The sequence below is a fragment of the Alosa pseudoharengus genome, unplaced genomic scaffold (assembly GCF_046254945.1).
Source record: "Alosa pseudoharengus isolate Yale_2024_CS ecotype anadromous, Long Island Sound unplaced genomic scaffold, YU_APseudo_1.1 YU_APseudo_1.1_scf_15, whole genome shotgun sequence".
Classification (NCBI taxonomy): domain Eukaryota; kingdom Metazoa; phylum Chordata; class Actinopteri; order Clupeiformes; family Clupeidae; genus Alosa; species Alosa pseudoharengus.
In genome coordinates this window covers 28,916,996-28,940,896 of record NW_027468620.1, presented here as the reverse complement: position 1 = coordinate 28,940,896, position 23,901 = coordinate 28,916,996, and the positions used below count along the sequence as shown (strand labels likewise).

Here is a 23,901-nt window from a genome sequence, read left to right as displayed (position 1 = left end):
AAAAACAGGAAGAAACTTCATAACTCTTATGCAACATTACTTCCCTAAGAGGCATCTGTTGTGATCTGTAACCTACTCTGAAGGCTGCCGTATATCTGCACACCAATGAATTCAAAAGTTATTTTTCCTGTAATTGAACATACAGAAAAAAGCAGGAAAAAAAGACTATGCTACAGCTTACATACTTTACCATATAACTCTGACAAATAGAGTTCAAATGTGAATCACTGAGGTAACATTGACTACATGCAGAAATGTAACGTGTTGCAACAAATTTATCTCTAACTGAGTTTATTTTGTTTCTCTGTTTATAATCCGCTACTTTCCATTACAATCAATGCATGATCTATTTCGCAAGACACGGTCCCACACATCGGCTAAGATATATGGCAGTTTAATGTAAGGCTGTGACATTAACTTCTAAAAAACTTCTACTGTTTCCAAGGGGAATGCCAGGCACGGTTCACATGCTGCAGATCACAGGCAACATGGCCACCGCAGCTCGCCTGTTACCATCAATCAACCAGCAAATGGCTTTTCTGACACTCCCACTATTCATTTTCCAGGGTGCTTTACGTGACCACCATCTTGAAAATAACAAGAGAAAAAAGGGGGCTACAGTGGAGAGAGTAGCGGAGAGACTTCAAAATCACTACCAAATGTTCCTTTGCACAATGAAAACTTAATCACACATCACCTGCATAGAGCATTCAGCACACCACAGGTAGAGAGTCTAATATTCATTAAATTACTGCGCCAGCTGAACCTTTTTTTATCAAGGTATTGCCGGAATCACCCATTTGGAATCTCTGGCTGTCCATCTACACCCCCTCCAGCCCGACCCCTCAGTGCCCCTCCTCACCCCTCTCCCCCCCCCCCCCCCCCCACACACACACCAGGGCCGAATCAGATTTACAGCAACTGTCAAAGTCAGGGATGACAGATAAATTAATCTTCTCTTCATGAGTTTACATCCCCGGCATCTGGGCTGCTGATCTGGCCCTAACAAGCGCTGGGTCTCTACAAGCTGTCTTTTAAAGTTGATGTTTTCATGGTTGGAGATGAATTACCCTGTCACGAGAATCTATTTATACAGCAGTTAGAGGGTGGAGCTCTGGATCCAGGACAGGATGATTTCATGGACCGAGGTCCCCTTGAAGCATCTGTTAAAATCTGGTTCTGTCAGCTCTGTGTCAGCACTGGATCCATTTTGGAAAACCTTTGAGGGAGGTTCTTTTTTATACACATGAAAACTGTCTGGTGTCTGCTGGCATCCCTTATTGCTCTCACATTTGTCAACAATAGGTCCAAAGTGAAAGCAATCCTCGCTGATTGTGGCCATTATCAAAATGGCATTGCCTTGCTGCATATAGAGCACATGTAACAGCGCATCTATCATCAGGGCTCAGACCAGCTTAGGAAAGCTCGAGTTGTGTAGAGCAACCACATTATCCAACTTAAAACAAATGTGTACGCAAAGCTGAAGCAGAACATGAAGCTGCCCGCAATCCCAGCTATTACAATAGTGCTATTACAATAGTGCTATAGTACGATAGTGCTATATTACAATAGTGCTATTACAATAGCTAAGAGTCGGGCATTTTAATGCAAGTTCTGGGGATCCTGATCATCTTCGTGAGATTACATTTGATGGTCTTCAGCTTGATAACTCTTTTACAGTATAATGAATGTCATTCTTTATGTGCAGACGTCTATAAATATACACTGTATATACTTATAGCTTGCAAAATAATAAATCACTGGATCGGTGGAGTAAGTCATAAGGAGTGACTAATAAGAATCCTATGACAGCACTAGAGCCAAAATAAGGAGAGACGAGCATTCAAATGACAGGGCAGACATAGCATTTCTTGATTCATGAATGTAGCCATCCCCTTAATAGCAGATGAAACCTAATCCATGACTTTCCCATGAAGGTATATTCTAGAGTAATTCATCTTAAAATAGATTGCTCTGTCACTTCAACTAACACTTACTGAGGGCATCCATCAATACATTTCGTCAAGAGGTGCATACTGAGTAAAATATGCCATCAATCACTATTTACAAAAAATACAAAAAAGTCCAGTAAATGACAGGTTTGCAGGCACTGTCTGTGGTTTTAAGATGTAAGAAAAGTAAAATGGCAGGTTAGCTGTTAAGTATGCAGGCTCAGACAGTCATGCACAGTTGCACAGATTATGCCATCATGGGCAGTGTAGTGCACACAACAATAGCATCAACACTGTCACTTCATAGCAATATAATATAATATAATATATACAACAGAAATATACATTTACTCATGTCTTGGTTGGTATTAAGGTTGTTACTAATATGTATATGGATGTAAATGTATTCAGTCCCAATTGAAAGGTCACAGATGAGTTTGTGTCACTATTTGGCTTGAGAGTAAACAGAGTTGCAATACTGTGAAAACAAGACTACAATGTACCTTCATATTGGAAAGGACTGAACTTCATTCAATTTGCTAATTTGCTTTCCTGTGGGCAGCATTCAAAACCTGCATGAGACCGATCAACAAAAATGATCTAGACCACATTTCAGGCCTGTTTTTCCATTTGTTATTCTATATTCTCTGTTGTTGTTTTAAGATAAGCCAAGTACTATACAAAAGAGCTGCTTTATGTTCTGATGTTCTGGACATCTTGTTCAGAACACATTCCATGATTCTTACTGTTGAGAGTACTGCCATGGTTTGGGGTTTTGGTGAGAAATAATTACAGTCTTTTTACAGACACTTGTGGGATACTTTTACAACCTGTTCAAGGAATGTTGCACCATCATTCCCCCTTGCAGTTCTGTAAAAAAGGCATGATATGTTTTTGTTCTGCCTTTGAGCTGGCAGCAGACGTAATCACAGACCCAGACCGATGTCTGTGTAAAAGGGATAGTCAACATGGCGGGATAGGGGTGTGCCACAGCCCAGCAGCAACCCAACAACGAAACACACAACACAAATATCTAACCTGATAATCATAAACATGTTGTAAACAAGACGTACACCAACTTCCGTTTAGTCTGAACATAGCTAGAAATGTGAACAGCTGGCAAGAGCCCACCCACATTAGTGCACCCATCATTGTTTTTTTAAAGCAACAGCTAAGCTAGCCTCTTGTATTACAAGTGGTCTCAAAAGCGATGATATAGACACGCCTGCCTCTTGTTCTGAAGTGTTGGCGTGGCGTGTGATCTAAGCGCACACACTAAGGCAGAATTAGGCTTCCATTGGTTGGGTCAATGTAAACAAGCAAAGGTGGCATCATGAGGGGTCTCCTTAACGGCAATATAGCGGAATCTCTGTATGTTAAATTATTATATGGCTCTTTAGAGTGCTACAAAAAGTTCCATTCACATGAATGGGCTTTCCCAACGTTCGGAGGTCTGTTAAATCCGTATAATGACCGCTGCAAAGTATATAATGACCTCTGGCGATGGGTTTTGGGCTTCTGATTAACATCTTTCATATCATTCTGTAAGTAATTGGTTCACTTATCGCAATAGAACGTCATTGAAAGTGAAAGTCAGCAAGTAATATGTTGTCACGCAACACCTGAAGAGTTCTAGTTCTATTTATGTGGCAAACTATTTGTTTTCTCAGTGGAAGCCACAAAAGGATAACAAAATCATTTTAAAAGACCCATTGTGTGAAGTTTCTTTACTCATTTTGGCAAGTAGCCGTAAAATAAACAGGATATTGTATTATGTATTTTAACATTTTTCTTCTCTTGGTGGCATGAACTGAGAATGAGCAGGCACTACAGTCACATTAGGGAGTTTGCAATTGATAATGCCACTCAGTGGGCTGGGAATATATTTCTCATATAATCAAAAGTAGTTTACAAGCTACATCAGTGGTCTGGAATAAGAACAGTGGTCATTCCACAATCAACTAAATTAAACTGTTGTTCTGCAAATGCAAACATTGCATCAAAACATTGGTAGGAAGAGTTAAAGGAGTAACGGATACCTAGGAAACTGTTTTTTTGAAATACAGAATACATGACCCACACACACACACACACACACACACACACACACGCACACACACGCACACACACACACACTAAGAATTCAATTTGGATGCCATCATACTACAAAGAGGGACAGGAAACACATATTACTATAATGCTCAGATTATCAATCATCCTGACATCTTATTGGCTTTATCCCGGGACACATACCATTAAAATGATGTCTGGACCAGATTGTCAGTGAGCAAACATTACACAGGCCAGGATTACAATGTAAATCCAACGACTTTTCCCCTCTTTCTCTGCGCTTGCGTCAGACTTGACAACACAACTGGCTTTGGACATGGAAATATTTACCCTGGTCTAAAAGGTTGCAAGTCAACACAATTTTGTTGACAAGCTGATATCATCAGCCAGTGTAAATGCAAAATCTCACTTAGATTTATAATATGATATATGAAGAAAAAATGACAGCAAATAAAGTGGGCTCCTAGCTAACATGCTATCCTCATCAAAGATCCTGGTGAGTTTTCACAGCAGTGCACTGATATGGTAATAATGCTACTCTTCATGAGAAAACATTAATATTACCACTTGGGCTATTAAAGTCATTTTGACGGTTCAAAGGGTTGTGGGGAAAGTAAATATCCATAATTCAACAGATCTTGACAGTTAAAAGGTTGTAAATGGATGCTTAAATGCAAGTGCTGTTGCCAAGCTGGCGAGCAAACCATAGAACTGAGTAATTCTTCCTTGTGGGCCTCAATGAGAGAGGTATGCAAACCAAACACAAGCTTACAACTGCTTAGGGGGGAGATACAATTACAGAGTACAGAAAAGGGGGCTTGTTGATGTTGTTATTTCCAGTGATTTTAGAATTACATAAGATAATGGCATGAGTCATGGCTCTATCCGACTGAGAAACGGTCAAGTCAACCAGGGGAAAAACTCCATTGTATAACAGTACAGAAACAGGTAGTAATTGACAAGGTGTCACAATATACAGAAATAATGGCCAGTGTGAAAGAACCACATGACGCTTCAGGGATATCTCACTTAGCACCACTTAACTACCTAGCTTAAGTTATAATGACTTACAGTTAAGATACATTACACTTACAGTTCTTTCCATCACTGAGTTATGTATTTAAGTTGCTATAGGCGGAAGGGCTGTTTCTTAACCGTACAGTCATATCTTATTATGTCTGTAATAACTGTTATGGGACTTTAGACTTTGTGTTGGATGACATACAGCGCATAAAACTGATAGAAACACGAATAGGAAAATAACTAGCAAAACATTATGATATAACGTGTATATAAGTGTGGAGTTATAAAAAAATGTTTTGTGCTGAATGTGTCATTTAGAACACTTTGTTGTTGACTGTGGCATTTAATGTAGTGCAATACTTTTGCTATTGGCTGATGGATATTGGTAATATGTTTTTGAAGGGCAACAGCACTTGACACCACTTTCTAACAAGAAGAACTAGGAGAGTGTGGGAGGATAACAGGAAGTGTTTTTGGGATCAGTACAGCATGTCATCATGGGTGGATAGAGTAATCATAGTAATGCTTCTGTGTTCTATCCCTCTCTGCACTGTGACACAATCCTTATCAATAAGTGTATCATAGAAATGTGTATGATGCCAAAAAAATACTGAAGTACATCACGCAGCCCTAATAAAAAAGGACCAAAGCCACATTAATGGAGATCTCCTAAAAGCATCCCTTTGTGAGGGGGCACTTGTCTTACATTTACTGCGCCACATGGAAAGTATCATTCTATCCGCCTTCCATGGCAAACAATGTTGTCTCTTCTATCTCCCATGAGGCCTCCGGACATCCATCGCTATCTTTCAATGGGCTCCCTTCACTCAATCTGAAGCCACAGAGTTCTGCAGCGCATTAAAATAATTATGATATCATCCCTCCACTGACATTATGGTCCAGACAGAGATGAACAGAAAAATGCCCCACACACACACTGCCCCACTGTTAGACCCAACCCACAGCTGAGTAAATTCTGGGTTACTGCTTAAAATCTAGTTCAGAGAATTGAAATAGAAAATGGACTTTGGAGGATATAAATGGAATAACTCATCACGATGATCATTCACTTACATTTACTTTCACAAGGGTGCACATCCTTCTCTTCCAATTATGAATGTGTTTGCATGGAAGACTTAACTGATTGATATGAAATGCTGAAAAGTTGTATAAAAACATTACACCATTGTTATTAACTGATGATCCTCACTGACAGCAATGTTGCATCAGAAATATTGACATAGTTGTTACTGAACTGAATACATGTAATATTTCCATAAAAAAAAAGAATAAAGAAAGAAAAAAATATATTTCATGGACTGCTGTAGCCTGCTGTATTTGTACATGCAGCACCTGGTTAGCCCTAATAAGAATTCAGCCCCATGTTGTAGCTGAGTGGAGACATGTCTAAATTATGCTGGATTACATTTCCAGGAGGTGTCTATGATTCAGAGGGCCTGAGGGGGAGGACTGCTGCGCTCCCTCTTCAGGGACTTAAGAAGATGAACCCCCTAAGGTGAGCTGCAGGGCTGCCCCTGAGATAACCACTGCACTCTCACGGAGATGTTAAGAAAAACAGCTTCCCTACGTGTGGGGAGAGGGGAGTGAAAAATAACACCACCTTCAGCCCGGTGACCAAAAAGCTTTCAGCACAGCGAGGGAAGAACCATGGAAAATGATGCTTTTGACAAAAGATTATGTTGGGTCCACCTGGAAAGCATTAAGCCGTTGTGTATTTGTTTTTATGAAGTGGATCGGTATCAACTTCGATTGAGCGGCGGTCCAGAGAGTGAGCTATGTTCAAGAAAACAGAAGAGGGGAATTCATCTGCTATGACTAAAACCCTCTACGGAGTGTGACTAAAGAAAGCATAGGGCCACTCATAAACTAACAAAAGTCAAGTACAAAAACACATACCTTTCAATATAGTTGTTTAAAAAGAACTCTAGTTTCATTACACATCTCGTGAAAATATTATGAATCCATTTTTCATTGTAAGAGTTCAGATACTTTACTATCAATTAAACCACATCAATTTAGTATTCGTTCACTGCCACAAAAAAAAAACAGTGAATACTTGCTGCAGTCCCTCATGAGGAACTCTGGCTATCTTTTCATAGCTCCCGGATATTCTTTTCATTTTCAGCACCTCAAGCAACCTCTATTGGTTTTACGACTTCAAAACCCACCTCATGAAAAAATCAGGAGGTATCTGACATGTGTCCCCCTGCCCTGATGGCATGCCAACACCAAAGGCCAGAATTGATTTTCTGTAAAGCAGGACAGGATTAGCCCCCTTTAGGGATTAGCTGCCTCAGCGAGGCCTGAGGGTTTGCTATAAAACTAATAATTAATTTAAACTGCCTGGCCCATGGACGGATCCAGATCGCACTGCACAGAGCCAGCCGGGTGTGACTACCAGCACCTCACTGTGCACCGATCTGATCTTCACCCCCTCGGTTTGTCAGTCAGAATCAGCCACTGCTGTCACTTCATAACATGGCTACCGAGGCGATAACTTTTAGCTACTCTTTCATGTGCTTTGGCTTAACCTGCCATTATAATGCAATGGAATAATGCACTGCTCTCATTTCATTTTTGTATGCTTATGGTATTTGTTTCATTATTTCATTGTTTAAGAATCTGATTGTTCAGTCTACAGTATCATACTGCACAAAGACACCCCAATCAATACAAAGCACAGGTGCAGCTAGAGATGACTGACAAGCAAACCATCTTTCAATTAAGGCTGAGAAACATAAGAAAAATCCCAGAGCCACCATTTTTGGTTGGTACAGGTTTGTAAAAGGAGCAAATCAGACATTGGTACTTCACTCCACATGGCTGCTAACTGCCAGTTAAACAAACCCAGACCTTGGGGTCCAACCTAATATGTTATGTGTCATTTGTCTGAACCTTTTAGTAAATATTATTTAATGATGACACATGCTTAGAGGAGTAGATACAAGATGACAGGATTCAAAAGAAAGTCCAAAAGCGAGCTTTCTGCATTTTCCGAAATGGATCAGAGCCCCTTGTGGGATGAGTAGCAACCTTTGATTTATCAGGAGACGACAACAGTATCTGCATTCAAAGAAAAAGACCATGTCCGTCATGGCACCACTGTAGATGTGCATGAAATCTAAGCTCTGTATGCTCTTTGGTAAACCACCACTGCAGCAAAGATAAAGAACAGTGCTAAACTACACATAGGGTTACAACTACTGATTTTAAGTCTGAATATATTGTGTTCTTTACATCCTTAATAGCAGTGGATTGCATAAATACTGCTTTAAGTAAGGGGCTAATTAATCTACTAGCTGTCAAAAGTTTTAGGAGAAGAGCAAAACAAGTCTCCTTACACAGCTGAATATGAAATGTCAACCCACAAATCTGCATTTCTTTCCCAAACTGGATGGAATACAAACAGATGTTACATGTAGAGGGGCTGTGAAATTCCTTCCTTTTACCTCGCTGCCAATGAGGGATCCTGCAGCGCTGGAAGGTAACAGGATTTCACCTGAAAGCCTTTCATCTTATTGACACACAAATGCTGCTCAGATCTGAAGTGTGCAGCCCTGTGTTGGGGCAGCCCAGTCAGCCTATGAAGAGCATGCTCAGGAGGCCCTCCTTCTTCCTCCTCCTCCTCTTCCTCTTCATCCTCCTGCTCTTCCTCCTTTTTGGTTTTGTGCTTTGGAGCCCCTATGTCTGTGCTGAGCAGACCAAAGGCCCCAGACACTAAGAGAAAATAAACGACTCCCTCTGAAGAACAAAAAAGAATGGCGGCTCCAAAGGGACACCCTTAAATATCATGGTGTGTCTGGACAATGACAGAGGGGAAGTAGAGAAGGGGGGTAAACAACAAGTGCTCACTCCACAAACTCCTCAGAAACGCCCACCAGAGTCCCATCAATGCTCCTCACGGGCGCATGGTGACTGGCAGCTAGCTGGAGCAGGGCTCTGTCAGTGCCAGAAAAACAACTGACTTAAGCGTACCAGTGTTAACGTGGGAGAGAGGTGTGTTTTACAGGTCTGTTTAAATGCCTTAATGGTTTAAGACTTGAGCGTGTCATATTTTGGAAACACCTTTCCATCAGGTTGACCCAATTTCAGAGGGCCTATGTGAACGCCCTACCGAGGCCTTGTGTATCCAACTGATATCTGCTAATGAAGATGGCGGTTTAAGGGACAGTCACGGCTGTTACTGGCGAAGGCGGAGAGAGATGTGAGGGAGTTTATCTGTGATGTGAACGGGAAATGTGCTACAGCTGTGTCCAAAATGTGGTGCAGCTGTTTAAACCATGCAAGGCTTTGGTATTTGGCAAGGGAAGGAAAAATAATCCACCATTTTGGGTTGGTGGTACAGGTTTGCAAAAGGAGCGAATAGGACATTGCCCTCTGGTACCTCACTCCACAAGGCAGCAAACCACCACTAAAAAGAACCAGACTTTGAGGTCAAACCCATTACTATATGTGCCATTTGTTTGAACCTTACAGCAAATCTTCATTAATAATGACACATGCTTAGAATAGATAAGAGATGACAGGATTCATGGAGTTTTATGGTGGTGAAATATATTCTCATAGTCTCAATATCCATCATAAGGCCCCAGGAAAAGTAATTGCCCCCAAACCTGAAAACATGAGGAAAAGAGCTGCAATCGTCTTTTCAAATCCGGGCACGATAAAGCTTGTGTATTTGTCTTCATTCTTCACCTCCTACTCTCCTGGAGAGTGTAGGAGACAGAGCTTCATGAAGCAACCTAACTGCTAGAGCAATACCAAGGGGGGTGCCTTTGTTCCGCTTCCAAACAACTAACCTTCTTTGCCTTTGGAAACGTCCGGTGGAAGTAAAAAGTATGGCACACTCTCTTTCTTTCTCTCTCCCCTCTCTATCTCTTTTTCTGCTTGAAAGCTCTCTAATAAGTTCCATGCCTCCGAGTTGCTTACATCATTAATCAGAGAGATAGCTTTGTGTGATAGAGAACATAAACTGGAAGTGAGCCATGAGCTAACACAGATTTAGCTTTAATACCACCCTGACATACCCAACAGCACTGGCAGCAGTTCTGTATCAAGAGTTCTAGATCAGCATTCAGATCCACACTGCCTGCACACACACTACAAAACCCCTCTTTACCAAACATGTCAGCAATAAATTATACATATGAATTTCTATGTATTTACATGGTCTGCAGGCAACACTTGCATGCTCATCTTTAAGTGTTAAAAACTTGTTTAATTATGTAGGAGAGATAGACCCTAGTGCTGAAAAAAAAATCTTTCAAAAAGTCATGCAATATTAAGACAACTTCAGTGCTTCTACAGACTACAGCCTTAAACTAGTGGGTATCTAAATATGTCAAAACAAAGAAGGGAGAATGTCCACTCAGGGGGCGGCATGAGGTCAGCCTATAAAAATCCATCACTCAGTTTGTGCTCTGCTAAAACGCTAAGGAAACATATTGTAGATTTTAAGAGCCCTTTTACTCAGCCAGACTGAGTACTAAAACTAATTGGATTTCTGTCAATGGAAAAATATATATTCCTGGGAAGACTTTGAACTCCATAACACTGACGGCACAACTGCACATGAGGGACTAGCTTATGCCACATGCCAAATGTGAGGGAGGAAAATTAAACCGGTGGTCAACATAAAATATTAAAATAGCATGGTATCGAATTTTTGAAAAATGATGTCAGGCTCCATTCATTAGGTCCACAAACGCAGTGAATTAAGCTATATTTAGTGGGTGATAATTGAAATCATAGCTGTAGTCATTACCACTGACATGTTTCTAAATAATACCCAATAAATTTCCCCTCCATTTGAGAGGCCGCAGTGACAGCTGGCAGTGCTAGCAAACATAAAGTACAGAAACTATTACTCTCCCCTATGTGACTGGGCTTCCTATTCGCTCGTCCTTAAAGCCAATAAAACGTCAGCTTTTATTCTACCCCTCTAAAGCACTGGCTCTGTGTCAGCACACCCCTCTAAAGCCTTGCCACAAAAAGCTGAAGGGCAGTAAATCACTGTGTCACAGGCACGCCATCAGTCTTTGGATATACAATAAAAAGGGGGATGCAGTTATAAAAGGAATGCCATTGGTGCCCAATATATATTTAATTTGGACAAAAAGAACATAAAGATGTTCCATTCTGCTCTGTCCCAACAGCCTAAGATATGCTCAGATTGGGGAGCCGAGCGTCTGGAGGAGTGCTTGCCTGATGGGGAGGCTGACAGTGATTTACTGATAATTCTATAGCCATCAGTGGGCTTTTGTTATGTTGTAACTGTGAAATACTGATTTATACTGTATTGTTGAAAGGAACTTTACTACTGAGATCTGACAGGATGGATATGGTTCGCCCCACAACAGCACTACTTCATGGGGAGAAAAGATGCAAAGGATTGATTCTGTTTGAGTTCTCAGAGTTCCTGAGAAAAAGAGGTTATATTGGTCAAAATACTTTTTTGAGTGTAAACAACAGGCACCACAAGGGTGAGGGAGTAAGTCTCTCAGTAAACTCAGTCCCAACTCACAGATAAGAAAAATATATAAGCTAACATTACTGCAAACAGACACATGACTACATAGGGCCAATCCATAAAGCTCTGTTTGCACTGTTGGACAAATGTGATCTTTAATGGTAGACAACTGACAGTAGCTTGGAAGTCATCTTCAATCACTATAGTGAATGAGACACTTTCGACACAGAACTGTCTGAATGGAAAATGTGCTAAATGGTGAATAAAAAGAGAAGCTTATATCAAATGCCAAGCAATGCACAAAAAGCAGAGTCTTCCAACTGAAACCCTCTCTACATGGCAGAGGGGAGAGCCAGTAGGCTACAGCCAGAACAATGCAAAGAACACATGAACGCCCCGAGGATGTGCAAGTATACAATCTAAAGGAGGCACTGCACCACAGGATCCCCTTAGAAGAAGGGTTATGAGGTGGGGAAAGCTGGGCTTATGTCTACATATTAGAATGCATGGGGCCACTGATACCTGTACTTCAGCTCATGTTAAACAAGCAAGGCAACAGAGAAAGCCTTTAATGAGGACCATATTTGCTGTGGTTTGGCTGCAGTGTGTGGAAGAAAAATGTTTTCTATCAGATACAAGATTGTCATCTTACCAAAACATAGACTGCAAAACTTGCCTGCAAGGACTTTTCAAAACAAATTTGGCAGGACCTGATGATCCCTTCCTATTGTTGGTTGGATCAACTCTGGTACCATTTTGTTAGCATGCACAGCCAGAGAGCCCCTTGGCCAGGATTTCCCTGTTGATGTACTAAGGATTTGTTTACATAGAAATGGCAAACGTTATCCTCAAAAAGCAAAACCAATGCTATGCTAGGGACACACAGGCTGACTAATGCACCTCTATATAATGTGATTTTTGTTTTTATCAGCTTGCTACCATGGAGGGGTTTCATCATTGTAATAATGCTATGAGCAACCCCAACTTCTACTATGCCAAGCTAGTTGATGTGCATTACACAGTCTTGTGTTGTGTTTTGGAAGAGATGTAAGGTTACTGCAACTGCTGGCGGTGGGAAGGCCCAAAAGTTACTAGGCTGAGGGATTTCAATTCAATTACATTGTTTTTCATATAGAGTGCTTTATATAAACCAAACCCAATATAATTGTCAAAAGTTATAGTACGCCAGAGCGAGGGCAGGCTAACAGGGGGATAAAACATTCTATCTGTGACAAATGGTAAAGACCTTTCCTACACACAACAGGTAATGCACTTTTAGAGATGTTCTGCACAAGGCCAAAAATGAAATTCTAGCAATATCACATATGTGACATGTTGATATCAAAGAATCATGCCCTCGTGTTCCAAAATCAAGTGTTTAAGGACTTGATTCAGATACTGTTATCCTATTATTTGTTTTACATTGTACAGTACATACTTGTACATTACCTGCAAATATGAGCATCTCAACTGCAGTGAAACGTGAGAGATGATGAAAACCTCTTCTGCTGTTGTCACTTGTCATTTATTTACACGTATTTACATACTGGATTCAGTCAATAATAAGCCCCTAAAATGTCAGAGTCTACCTGACAAAAAAGGACCATATTCATTTGTCAATTAACAGGAGTATTTCTGTGTTGACACACAGCAGACTTGAAAGATACAGTCTAACCCATGATGAATCAAGAGAGACAGATGACTGAGCCATGGGCTGCAAAGTAATGCTATAATGTGCCTCAGATATGAATATAAAATGACAAAGTTGACAGGCCATACAAGGTTTTTATTTCATTTCCTGATGTACCCAGCCACCATCTTTGTCGTCTTTGTTCTCTTTTCATCAGACTACTTACACTTCATTGTGACAGCCGGGGAAGATCGAAAGCACTTTCATTTGAAAACGCTGGTTTGCATACTTTATTTGTGATTAAAATGCAAAACTGCTGCCATCACAGACATACATTCAAGGTGTTACTGCTGTGAAAAAGCTTGACATGGACGCTTTTTGCCGGTAGAAAATTTCAGAAAATATATAGTAAGTATGCACATTTTCAAGTCATAAACTCCTCTCTGTAATATCTATTATTACAAAAAATTGTGATCTTTATACCTGTGTGTGTGTGTGTGTGTGTGTGTGTGTGTGTGTGTGTGTGTGTGTTTCAATATGTGGTACAAATGACTAATATAGAGGCTGATGTCCATAAGAAAGGAGAACGTCTATCCAAACACCCTTATACATTATATCACAACACGGATCTGCAATCACATGTGTACACACCTTTGAAAGTAAATCAATAAAATAGCTGGAGTATATTCTGCTTCTGCCAGCATAACTCCTCAACACTGGGGAAAAACAGTTTCACAACTCTCGACCCAAATGTGATGAAAGGATGTGTTTCATTGCATCAAAAATTCACAGGGCTGGAGAAAAAACAAAGGTAACCTGAACTGACCAAATATCAAAGCTAGCACAAAATCACAATGGCAAGACAATAAGTAAGATACACAAGCCTCTATGAAGAAATGTGCAGTCAGTGAAATCTGCAGAAATGAGTGATAGTTTGCCCATGTTCCAGTTTGACTGGAAAACGTTTCCTCCAGTGCTCAGTGGATTTTAGTGACGTGAAAGAAAGTCGACAAGACAATGAGATCCTCCAGCTGCTCCAGTTGTATGTATCTCACCTTCACGCTATTTGACAAATTGATGGGACACCTTGGGAAACAATGCATGGTTGCAGAAGACACATATGACAGGCTAGCCTTGAAATCGTCCTCAGCTCAAACTTCTAAGACGTCTTTCACTCTCGCTCAGTCTGCCTCATTTTGAGAAGCACTGCATGGGCCTCCTTTTGTTTCAGGGTCTTGGTAGGTTATGGTTTAACAGGCAGCCAGGATGCTACTTCAATGTATGCATCTTGGTGAGCACCATTGCTGATAAGGACATTGTCTAAAATAGTACTGGGTAAACAAGAAGTGATACTTTGACTTCTGCAGTCCATAGAGACCAGCACTTGAAGGCATTCAGCTGTGTGCCGTTTCAAAACTGCGTCGGACCATTTAGATGAATGTGTTGCCAGAACAGGATGTTTGTCTATGAGAGTTTTGACTGCGTCTCCCTGTGTAATTAGGGAGGGAGAGCCACTCAGGGCATCCTGATGGCCCACATCCTCACTTTATTACAGTGATCACATGCCCTGTTATAAATTGCATTTCACACTGTAACTCAACCCTATACTCAAGAGATCATATGACTCTCAAGAGCCCACTATGAGGGAGAACATGCTGTTTTCCCATCTCTCAAGTTTTCCCCTTTTCTACTACTGACTTACACCACACAACACTATACTACATTATTACTTCACAACAAGATGTGACTCCAACTGGTCAACGCTCTGCCAGTGTAAGGAAAGTTCAAATGGAGGCTTAACACCAAAACTTGCATTACACCATCTACATCACTGAACCCATATATGAATACTGTATATAAGATGTTGATAGCAGCAGTATAGTACCATATTGTGTTTGCAGTTCGTTATTTTTGTGTAGAGGAGAATGCAAGACAAAATAATCCACATATAATTTCAAGTATCACTCCAACTAGTCACACCAAAAGATACTGGCCTATTACAGTGAAAACAGCGCTCTAAGCACTCCAGCGACGCAGTCATCTGGAAACTTATTTTTCAAATATCTAACAAATGGTGAACAACTTTACAGAACACATTCTGCTATTTAAGGGCCTGAACATGTCATAAACCTGAAAATAGCACATTGCTTCACCAAGTTCCCTAGGCCTACTAAAAAAAAAAGTAACATCCCGTGGTATAGAAACTGATGGTACTATATTGTCTTACTACAAGGAATGCTGTGGTGCAACAGGCCACACCTGAGTCTGCTTGCTCACAGGGACCCATGTTTGAGTCTGACCCGAGTCATGTCCCGATCCCACCCCATTTCTCTCTGCCACTCAACTTCAGTCAGTCTTTATTGCAATCAAATCTAAACAACATACTAGACTAGACTTACTGACTGGTAACAAACCTGTTTTTGAGGCAAAATAACATACTCAGGGCCCTATCGTGCACCCGGCGAAAGGTGGCGCAAAGTGCGACACAAGGCTTATTCTTATCTTACAATCAATAAAGTGAGGAATTTTTTGCCATGCGCTGCACTTTTATTAAACTTTGCGCCCAGGGTGTGGCAATTAATGACTAAAAAACTTTACTTTGATTCAAGCCTGTATCATTTTAGAAATAGACATTCACTCATCAAATTATTTCAAATATGCCACATTTATTAAGTAATATTTTCACATAAACATGTAATTTACATGATGTAAATGTCATACTTGAACAGTAGCCGACAAGACAGTTCTCCAAGAACTGTGTTGTTGACAATATGGCACATTGTTCTCAAATGAACAGAAATGCAGCTGTAACCCTGTAAACTTAAAATATCAGTCTGTAGAGTAAAATAATGAGACCTATAACACATAGGCTAGTAACTTTACAGCTAGCCTTCGTTCTGGACTTCATGAAACTCATGCTAGCTTACTAGCTAACGTTACACACTTCAGAAACTGATTGCCATTGTAAACAAAAGCTAGCAATGCGTTGTCACAGTTTTAGGTAGTGCTGTTTTTTCTGGCTTAGTTTTCCGAAGCGTTTTTATAGAGTTCAGGATGATGGCTCTTAAGACGTATAATTAAAATTGGTAACATTAAATAAGTGTCGTTTTACCCCCATCACTAGTACTTTACAAGCACTGCAAATAGCAATTTTATTATGTTTCCGGAATTTTTAAATACTGCCACACAGCCAACATGTTGAAGTATGTTGTTGCCGCTCATAGTAACGTAAACATTTGCTTCACGTGTGCATAATTAACAGGTCACCATATCGGCCAGGCACATCAGCAGAAATGTTCATATCTGCAGATGCTGATATTTAAGTTATGAAGCTTTTATCTGCATATACCGATATCGGGCCGATATCAGTGGAACAGTGGAATACCTGTTCTATATGGTGGAAGCAGATTCCTTCAAATGCGCCGTTGATTATCAAAATACCGATGCTCTGTTTGAAGTTGCGCTGCTTGCTGTTAAAGGGAATGACAGATGTCATTCTCATTGGTTTAAAAGATGTTACGCCCAAAACACACCCATGACTGATTAGGAAACATAAGAACAACCTTTTGCGCCCAGTGCCTAGGGTTTGATCACAAAATCACACTATTAAATTAGTGAATGTGGACTGGCCACACCTTTAATGTCTATAAACTTTGCGCCTCTGACCATCCGTTTCTGATCGCCAAAATAGGGCCCTCAGAAGTACGTACTGCAACAGGACTTAAACATTGTGGCTGCCAGTCTTCTGATTGATAAATCGATATGAGGCATTAGGACATGTGGCTTACACAGCAGAACACAGTCCTGCTAATTACTAGCTAGCTACATGATACATGAAGTATGGTGGAAATGTTTTACTTGACATATCATGACTTAACGGTTATATGTGCTGCACTTTTAAAATAATCACTTGAAAACTGAATCAAAAGTTGAATTTCCTTGAATTTTAAGTACAATGTGAGAGCTCTTGCGGGTGCATGAAGCCTATAGGCTCAGTACCACCTCTTGACATCCAGATATGAAACCGTTTTGGTGCATACCATACATTAACTCTCTCTCAAAGGAAATAATCTGCATACTAACTAAACCAGAGACTTGAGGAGACACAGCACTCAAAAAATTCTCCATAGAAATGCATGGGGTTAGTTTGTAACGCCAATATGGCAGTTGTCTACACATATCCCACTCCTTCCGCGGCAAAACGTTGACATGTGAATACATTGAGCCAATCATGTGATGTGTTGTGAAGACATTGTGCTAATCATTTGTTGTGATCTCGCCGCTGGAGGAAGATTGATGTCGTGAAGCCTTGCGCATGTGCATTTCTGCCGAAATAAATGCCCGATAAGTGCCCAAAAAACCGTTACAATATGGCCGCCGAGTGGAGGGACTTGCCTAAAAGGACTTTGACTAAACCACTCCAACTGCTTATGGTATGCTACATAGTCGTCAATGTGTCAATAACATAGCTGAATATAAGACACAGCCTTTGTGGATATACTGCAGCAGCGACTTCTTTAGATCATACATCCCAAAACCACCAAACCATACATACAGTAATAACATTACATAGTTCACATGAAGAGTTTGATCTGTCAGAACCTCAGTAATGTCATAGATGTAATGACATTCATGCATATTTATCAATCTTAACTTGCGGGTGCTAAATGCTCTAAAGAAGGCCTTAAAGAAAATGTAATCTTGATATATCTTAAAAATATCGTCATCTAAACTTGATATTTGCAGACAAGGATCATTCCGACCAACTTTAAGCCACAACAACAACAACAAACTACATTTTTAAATTTATAGAATGATTAATATGGATACCATGAGCAACAGCTTGTTTCCAAATGGACCATTTTGCTACTTTTCTCCTGATACCCATACATTTAGATGTGACATGCTGGAGCAGGGAGGAATTAGGAATTAATGTGACAGACACAAGTGCAAAGCAAATCAATTAAGTATAGGAATCCAAATTCTCGGCACAGATAAATGCTTCAAGACCACAATTTCCACATCACAGAAAGAGAGCCCCATTCAGAGTCCCTCTAGGCCTGACAGGTCAAGAAAAGAAGTCTGAAACAAAGGCACCTCACAGCCATCATCTTTCCGCTTTTACGTGTCAGATCAACTTTGCCAGCTGTGCAGCTGAAATGGTGTTCACCATACCAGCTGCCACAAGGTGATTCTCCATGTCCTGTCAAAGGAATCTTTTATACTACTTGCCATGCATAAACATTAACATGTTTATTGATCAGCCCAATAATGGACCATATAGGCCATGTGCTCCAGGGCCTTTGATGCCTTGATGACACCCTGGACCACACTGAGGTGCATAATGCACACATGACAGTGCACCTAATGAGAAGAGTCGTGTCTGTGCCGGGTGAGTTTCATTTTTACTTGTTAGCAATGTAGATGTGCTTGAAGACACCACATTTCTTGCAAACATTTGTAAAGAGCATAATTAGCCTGTTTGGGCAAGTTACTTGGTAAGAGTAATTGGCTCCTTTTTATTGATCGATCCTTAAAAAATGTATAATATTCCTTTACCTATTACTTGGTAGCTAATTACTTGGTATCAAAAGTTATATTAGTTATTATATTATATTATAACATTACATCTACATTTTAATCAACACTCATTATTATGTTTTCTTAATTCCACCTGCATACCAGAGGAGGCTCACCAAACTACAAAAGTTTGAGTGTGAGGTCTGGAAATCTGAAAGGCTAGTGTTTGCCCACCAGTTCTTATCACTATGAGGTCTTACCTTAATCTGTTGAAACTGAGATCCAACCTTCTTGCAAATCCCCCAAATCTTTCTCCAAGAAAACCTGGAATGTCTTCACAGTCGTGTCCAATGTAAGAAACCTGTTCCAGTCACAATAAAGTAATTAATGCACTATTTTACTGGTTACTGGTTACTGTTCAGCACCATAGGTATGATCAAAGATATTGACTGGTATTGCACCCAGCTTTTGTCATTTTTAGGCTACTTAATATGCATTATTGTGGGTGAGGACCTCGGCAGGGCACTGGCACTTGATTTATACTTGACATAAAATATACCTTGTCCTCTCCACCTCTTCCAGCATTTTCATTCAGTGCCAGTGTCACATGACTTGTTTGACTCCATGTTGTCACTTCTATTTGTTTCCTTTACTAAGTTGAATTAAATACACTCACATTCACAAGGAACGTCTTTCACTGACGTATTTTCTCACCGAAATCAAGTCATACTCTCAGTTTCTAAGATTTATTCAAAACTTACTTGCGTTCCACTGACCACGACCATTGACTCGTTGTATGCCATAATGTTGTGACAGCTCAGAATGTTGCAATAAAAACGGTCTTCTACTTAGGTGCGCTTCTAACGTATAATCCAAATACTTTATGTTAACTTTTTCTTGCTTCTTTTCTCCACAACTTCACGTTTGTCATTCAAGCTACTTCTTCCGCATGCCCAAGTCAGCTGATCCTTGACTAAACCACGCGCCACTCTTAAATTGCTAGATGTGTCCGCTAGTAGACTTGACCTACTTTATCTGAAAACCTCCACATACACATGTGTACCTTATTTTAGTCTTGCTGACATATACAACTCTTGCTATTATGTTGACAGGTAGAATATAGTGTCGAAAGAGTTCACTCAACACAGTTAATATCTGAATACAATGAATGCGTCTGTTTTAACCAACAGCCTACGTTGGACCACAATTCTTCTGTTATATTTCAGCAGAGCTTCCGCTCTTTTAACACAGTGTTGTTATGCGTTATTATGTTGAAACATTTGGTGAATAGCCGTTCAGCGTCTGCCTTTGTAGCCTAAATGTTGCTTAATTTTGAGGTTTCAACTCTGGGGAACAACGTCATGGCAAACCCTCCTACAAGCGGAAGCAGAATATTTGGAAAAATAGGTTGTCGCACAGCGGTCAGTGGATTTTCGGCGCAGACCCCGGCAAGATACGTTTTGCAGTGTCTTTTATTAACTTGTGTGATGTTTTGGCGAGTTGAAGTCCCATACCAGAAAATAAAGGAGTGTTGTTTTGGTTTTATATTTCTTACATCATTTGTTAACGGTCGGTCGGAGCGCGATAGACTAATTTCAGGTAAAGTGGTTTGCTGTGGTCTCCCTTGTGCATGCTCCTTTCAGAAATTACTAGTTACATTTTCTAAACATTAGGGTATCTTAATCCCCGTAACACTACCTACCAGTAGGTTAATACCATTTTACTCATGAGAAAATGTTGATTGCACATCACTGTCCCGACTGCTGATATATGCTGAAGTTCCATTGAGTGAATGGAACGCTACCAAGGGAGAACTGCAGCCGATTCAGATTCAAGGCTTCATTGTAGCTCACTATGTTTATAATAGTTATAATGACGTGTTCGAATAACAATATATTTCTCGTTTAAAGTCTGATCTTCACCCGACAAATTATAGCATATCAAGTATAGGCTAATGTTTAACTTGTAAAATTATTATAACGGCCAATGCGTCTCTAATGTGAAATGTGAATTACCTATTTCAGCAATCTATACTTTCCTAATGAGCTGAAAGTCCACGTTCACACAAGGATCCACAGCGCTGTACTATAAATAATTGTATTTGTATGCAAGGAGTGATTCATAAGCATGTCGCAGATGGGAAATATATGGGGACATTTAAAACTTTCTATTTAAACACCATGAATTATGGCCACAAAAATGTGTTCCCATTTAAGGGTAATACCGAGTATTTGGTGTCTGGTGTAGAAGCCCATTCGTCATGTAGACAATAAAGAGAGTTTTTGCCTGACGCTGGATATTTATGGTTGCCCTTCTCTGCCCTAATAATTCACGTATTGTGTCATGCACTGACAGCCTTTGCAGAAAACAGCAACCCTGTTATCAATCATGCATCTTTGCATATTATGAAACGATCGGCTACTCTGCTGTGCCAGACTTTCTAAAGTTGCTGTTGATATTAATAAGGCCGATTTGTTCAATGACACTTTCGAGGGACCTTTTAGTTAATAGGGGGGAATAATCCTGTAGGCATCATATCCTATTAGCCTACAGCACTTCAAGTTCACTTTTTACAGTGAAGCCTGTTTGTTTGTCTCACCTGCTGACAGTAACACCTAAAAGTGCAAATGAGCAACGTTTTATTTATTTTTTTAGTAAGACTTAGGTTTCTTAGCATTAGGAATATGATTCATTTGAAAGAATAAGCTACATTGAAATGAGACTGGAAATATTGAATTAAATTGGTGGTGCAAAACTGTAGCCTACATTTAACTAGGGATCTCAAGAAAGATTTGTGAACTTTTAAATAAACTGTGCTGAATGGCATCCTGTTATGGAAACTTAAAATTAACAAAACTGAAACTATTAAAGCATCACTTCAATTTTTACTGGTGAAAACTAAACGTTTTCACCAGTAGCCTAGGCCTAAAGTGAGCTGATAAACTCAGTACAGGATAATAATTATAAAAATGTTGCCTCTCTTCTTGTACAGCGCCGTTTTCTGGTCGGGATAATATTTTAACACTTGTGTCACCTCATTGACTGTCCACTCCAGGTTTTCTTGCTCTCCAAGATGACCTGTCAAACGGATTACCGCAGAGGGAGATTAATGGGGGAGGCGGGTTGCAATAATAATCGTTTTGTTTGATGTGACAACTTTGATAGGCGTTGATTTACTTACAAACTGATAGGCTTTTAATTGAGCGCCTCCATCCCGTTTGAGATGAAAGGCAAGCCGCATTGAAAGGCTGCCCGATTGCCCTAGAGCCTCAATACTGATTACGCATCTCAGCGGTGAATAGCAGTTCAAGGCATTTTAAACTTCTCTTCTCAAGCATCTGTCAAGACATTTCTGTTTTCTCAATTCTTGTCATTCTACACTGAAATAAATAATGTAGATCTGCTAAGTGATTTAAAACATTGAGTTGAAGTGAGTGTTAACACGAATTAACTTTGTCGCGAACGTTTACGCTCCTGTGACAGGACCCATTTCATGAAAAACCTGATGTGTTAACATCGGAGCATCCATCGTTGTGTTCTTCGTATTGGTCTAATCTTTAAGAGTGCACCGGGCCTTCAACCTACTGCTGATTAGACTGCATATTTTCAACGCAGCCGTACGCCATTCGGCATTTTAAATGAAAACAAATCACATATTTATCCGTGTAAACTACCACCAAATTAAATTAATTGGGCTAAGCCTATCTGCAATTCCACTTAGGTAGGTCTAATTAAACAGATTAAATTTGGGAAGGGGGTGTTGAACATAGTTAAGATAGCCTAAATAACAAAATATCGTTGCTATAGTGCATTTTAACTACCTGAAAGCAATAGCCTACAACAATATTAGGCTATAGGCCTATCCAACTGTGTTTAAATGTGTCGCATAAACTTATACGAGTAGGGTATTTTTTATTTATTTGTTTATTTGTTATTATTATTTCTAACGCGATGGTTGAAGTTTTAACGCAAGTAAAAGTTTTTGATAGAACCCACCCCTCCGATTGACCAAGACAGTCGACTGTGAATCCAATCAAATCGGGTATAGGCTACTGGCTACTAAAGCATTAATCCTCAAAATAGTCCGAAACGTTATGCTGAAAAAATAGCCTATGAACACAAATGTCACAGAGATCACTTTCTTCAAATAAGATGTTAAGTTTCTTTGCTCTTCTCTCCGTCATTCTTGGCTTGTAATCAGCAACAAAAGATGACATAAATCAAGGCAAGATTGACAGCGACTGACAAATAACTGATTGATTGCGGTCGAACAGAATTGACAGTTGACGGAGGGGTGGAGATAGAAATAGAAGGGCGGTGTATATTATACTGCAAACATGTGACATTCACATCCCTCTATCTCTGCATTGGTCTGCTGCTGTCAACGCTTGTCTGATTGGGGAATTCAAACAGGGAAGTTGATCTTATGTTTGCTGCTTTTTGATAAACACATAAGACAAGGGGCGAATTATTTTGCGCGCAAGTATTACTAAATATTCATATTTTAAGGTAATCTTTCGCAAGAAACCTGCATCGTGAAAGATTAATCAGAGTTCTCAACTCTTCAGTCTTATAAGAATTCCAAATGTGCATATGAGTTATAAACAGGAGTAAATATCCCTTTTAGAAACAGCCATACATGTTTTACAGAGTTGCAATTTTACATAGATAACTCTGGCATACGTTCATCGTTCTTATCAGCTAGTGTAGTTTATTTTGAAAACCAGTCATTTGTGTTTTTTTCTGTCTTAAACGTACGAAGATTGCACTTAACATGAGAATGCGCCCTATGGTAGCCTATCTTAGTAATAGTGATAGAGGCGTGTACAGCACACAAAGTATTGCGCAAAAATCTCCACCCCCAAGCTGTCAAAATAGAAGCGCTTGCAGAAAGGAGAACGTCACATCCCCTTGACCCTCCAATCACCTCGGGGTCCCATTTGATTGGAAGGCGGCAAAGGCTTTAATCTCGGACTAATTCAGATGCTTTTGAAGTGAACATTTCTACCAGTTCTTGGTTTGGAAGGACTAGCGCGCGGATCTACGAAGAGAGACAGCGCACTATGCCTGTGGTGCCAGACGCAGCTTCGGATCGGCGATAGGTTCGCACTGCACCTCTACTGCTGACTGACATCGACCATACGGATTATAAACTGCAATGACATGTTTTTATTCTTTATATGGACATTTATTTCCAAATCTGATAAATGACTAAT

General features: G+C 40.1%; 1 protein-coding gene across 1 annotated transcript in view; it reads right to left on the bottom strand.

Moving 5' to 3' along the window:
• The window catches only part of lrmda (leucine rich melanocyte differentiation associated), a 194,058-nt gene extending 174,361 nt beyond the window's left edge, over positions 1–19,697 (bottom strand). Inside the window, exons 1-2 of the mRNA XM_076285126.1 lie at positions 19,447–19,697; positions 18,946–19,046 (exon numbers count right to left, since the gene is read on the bottom strand). Coding sequence (XP_076141241.1) covers positions 18,946–19,046; positions 19,447–19,488 — 143 coding nt within the window. The 5' untranslated portion in view covers positions 19,489–19,697. The remainder of the gene's footprint in view (positions 1–18,945; positions 19,047–19,446) is intronic.
• Between the last annotated feature and the right edge of the window lie 4,204 nt (positions 19,698–23,901).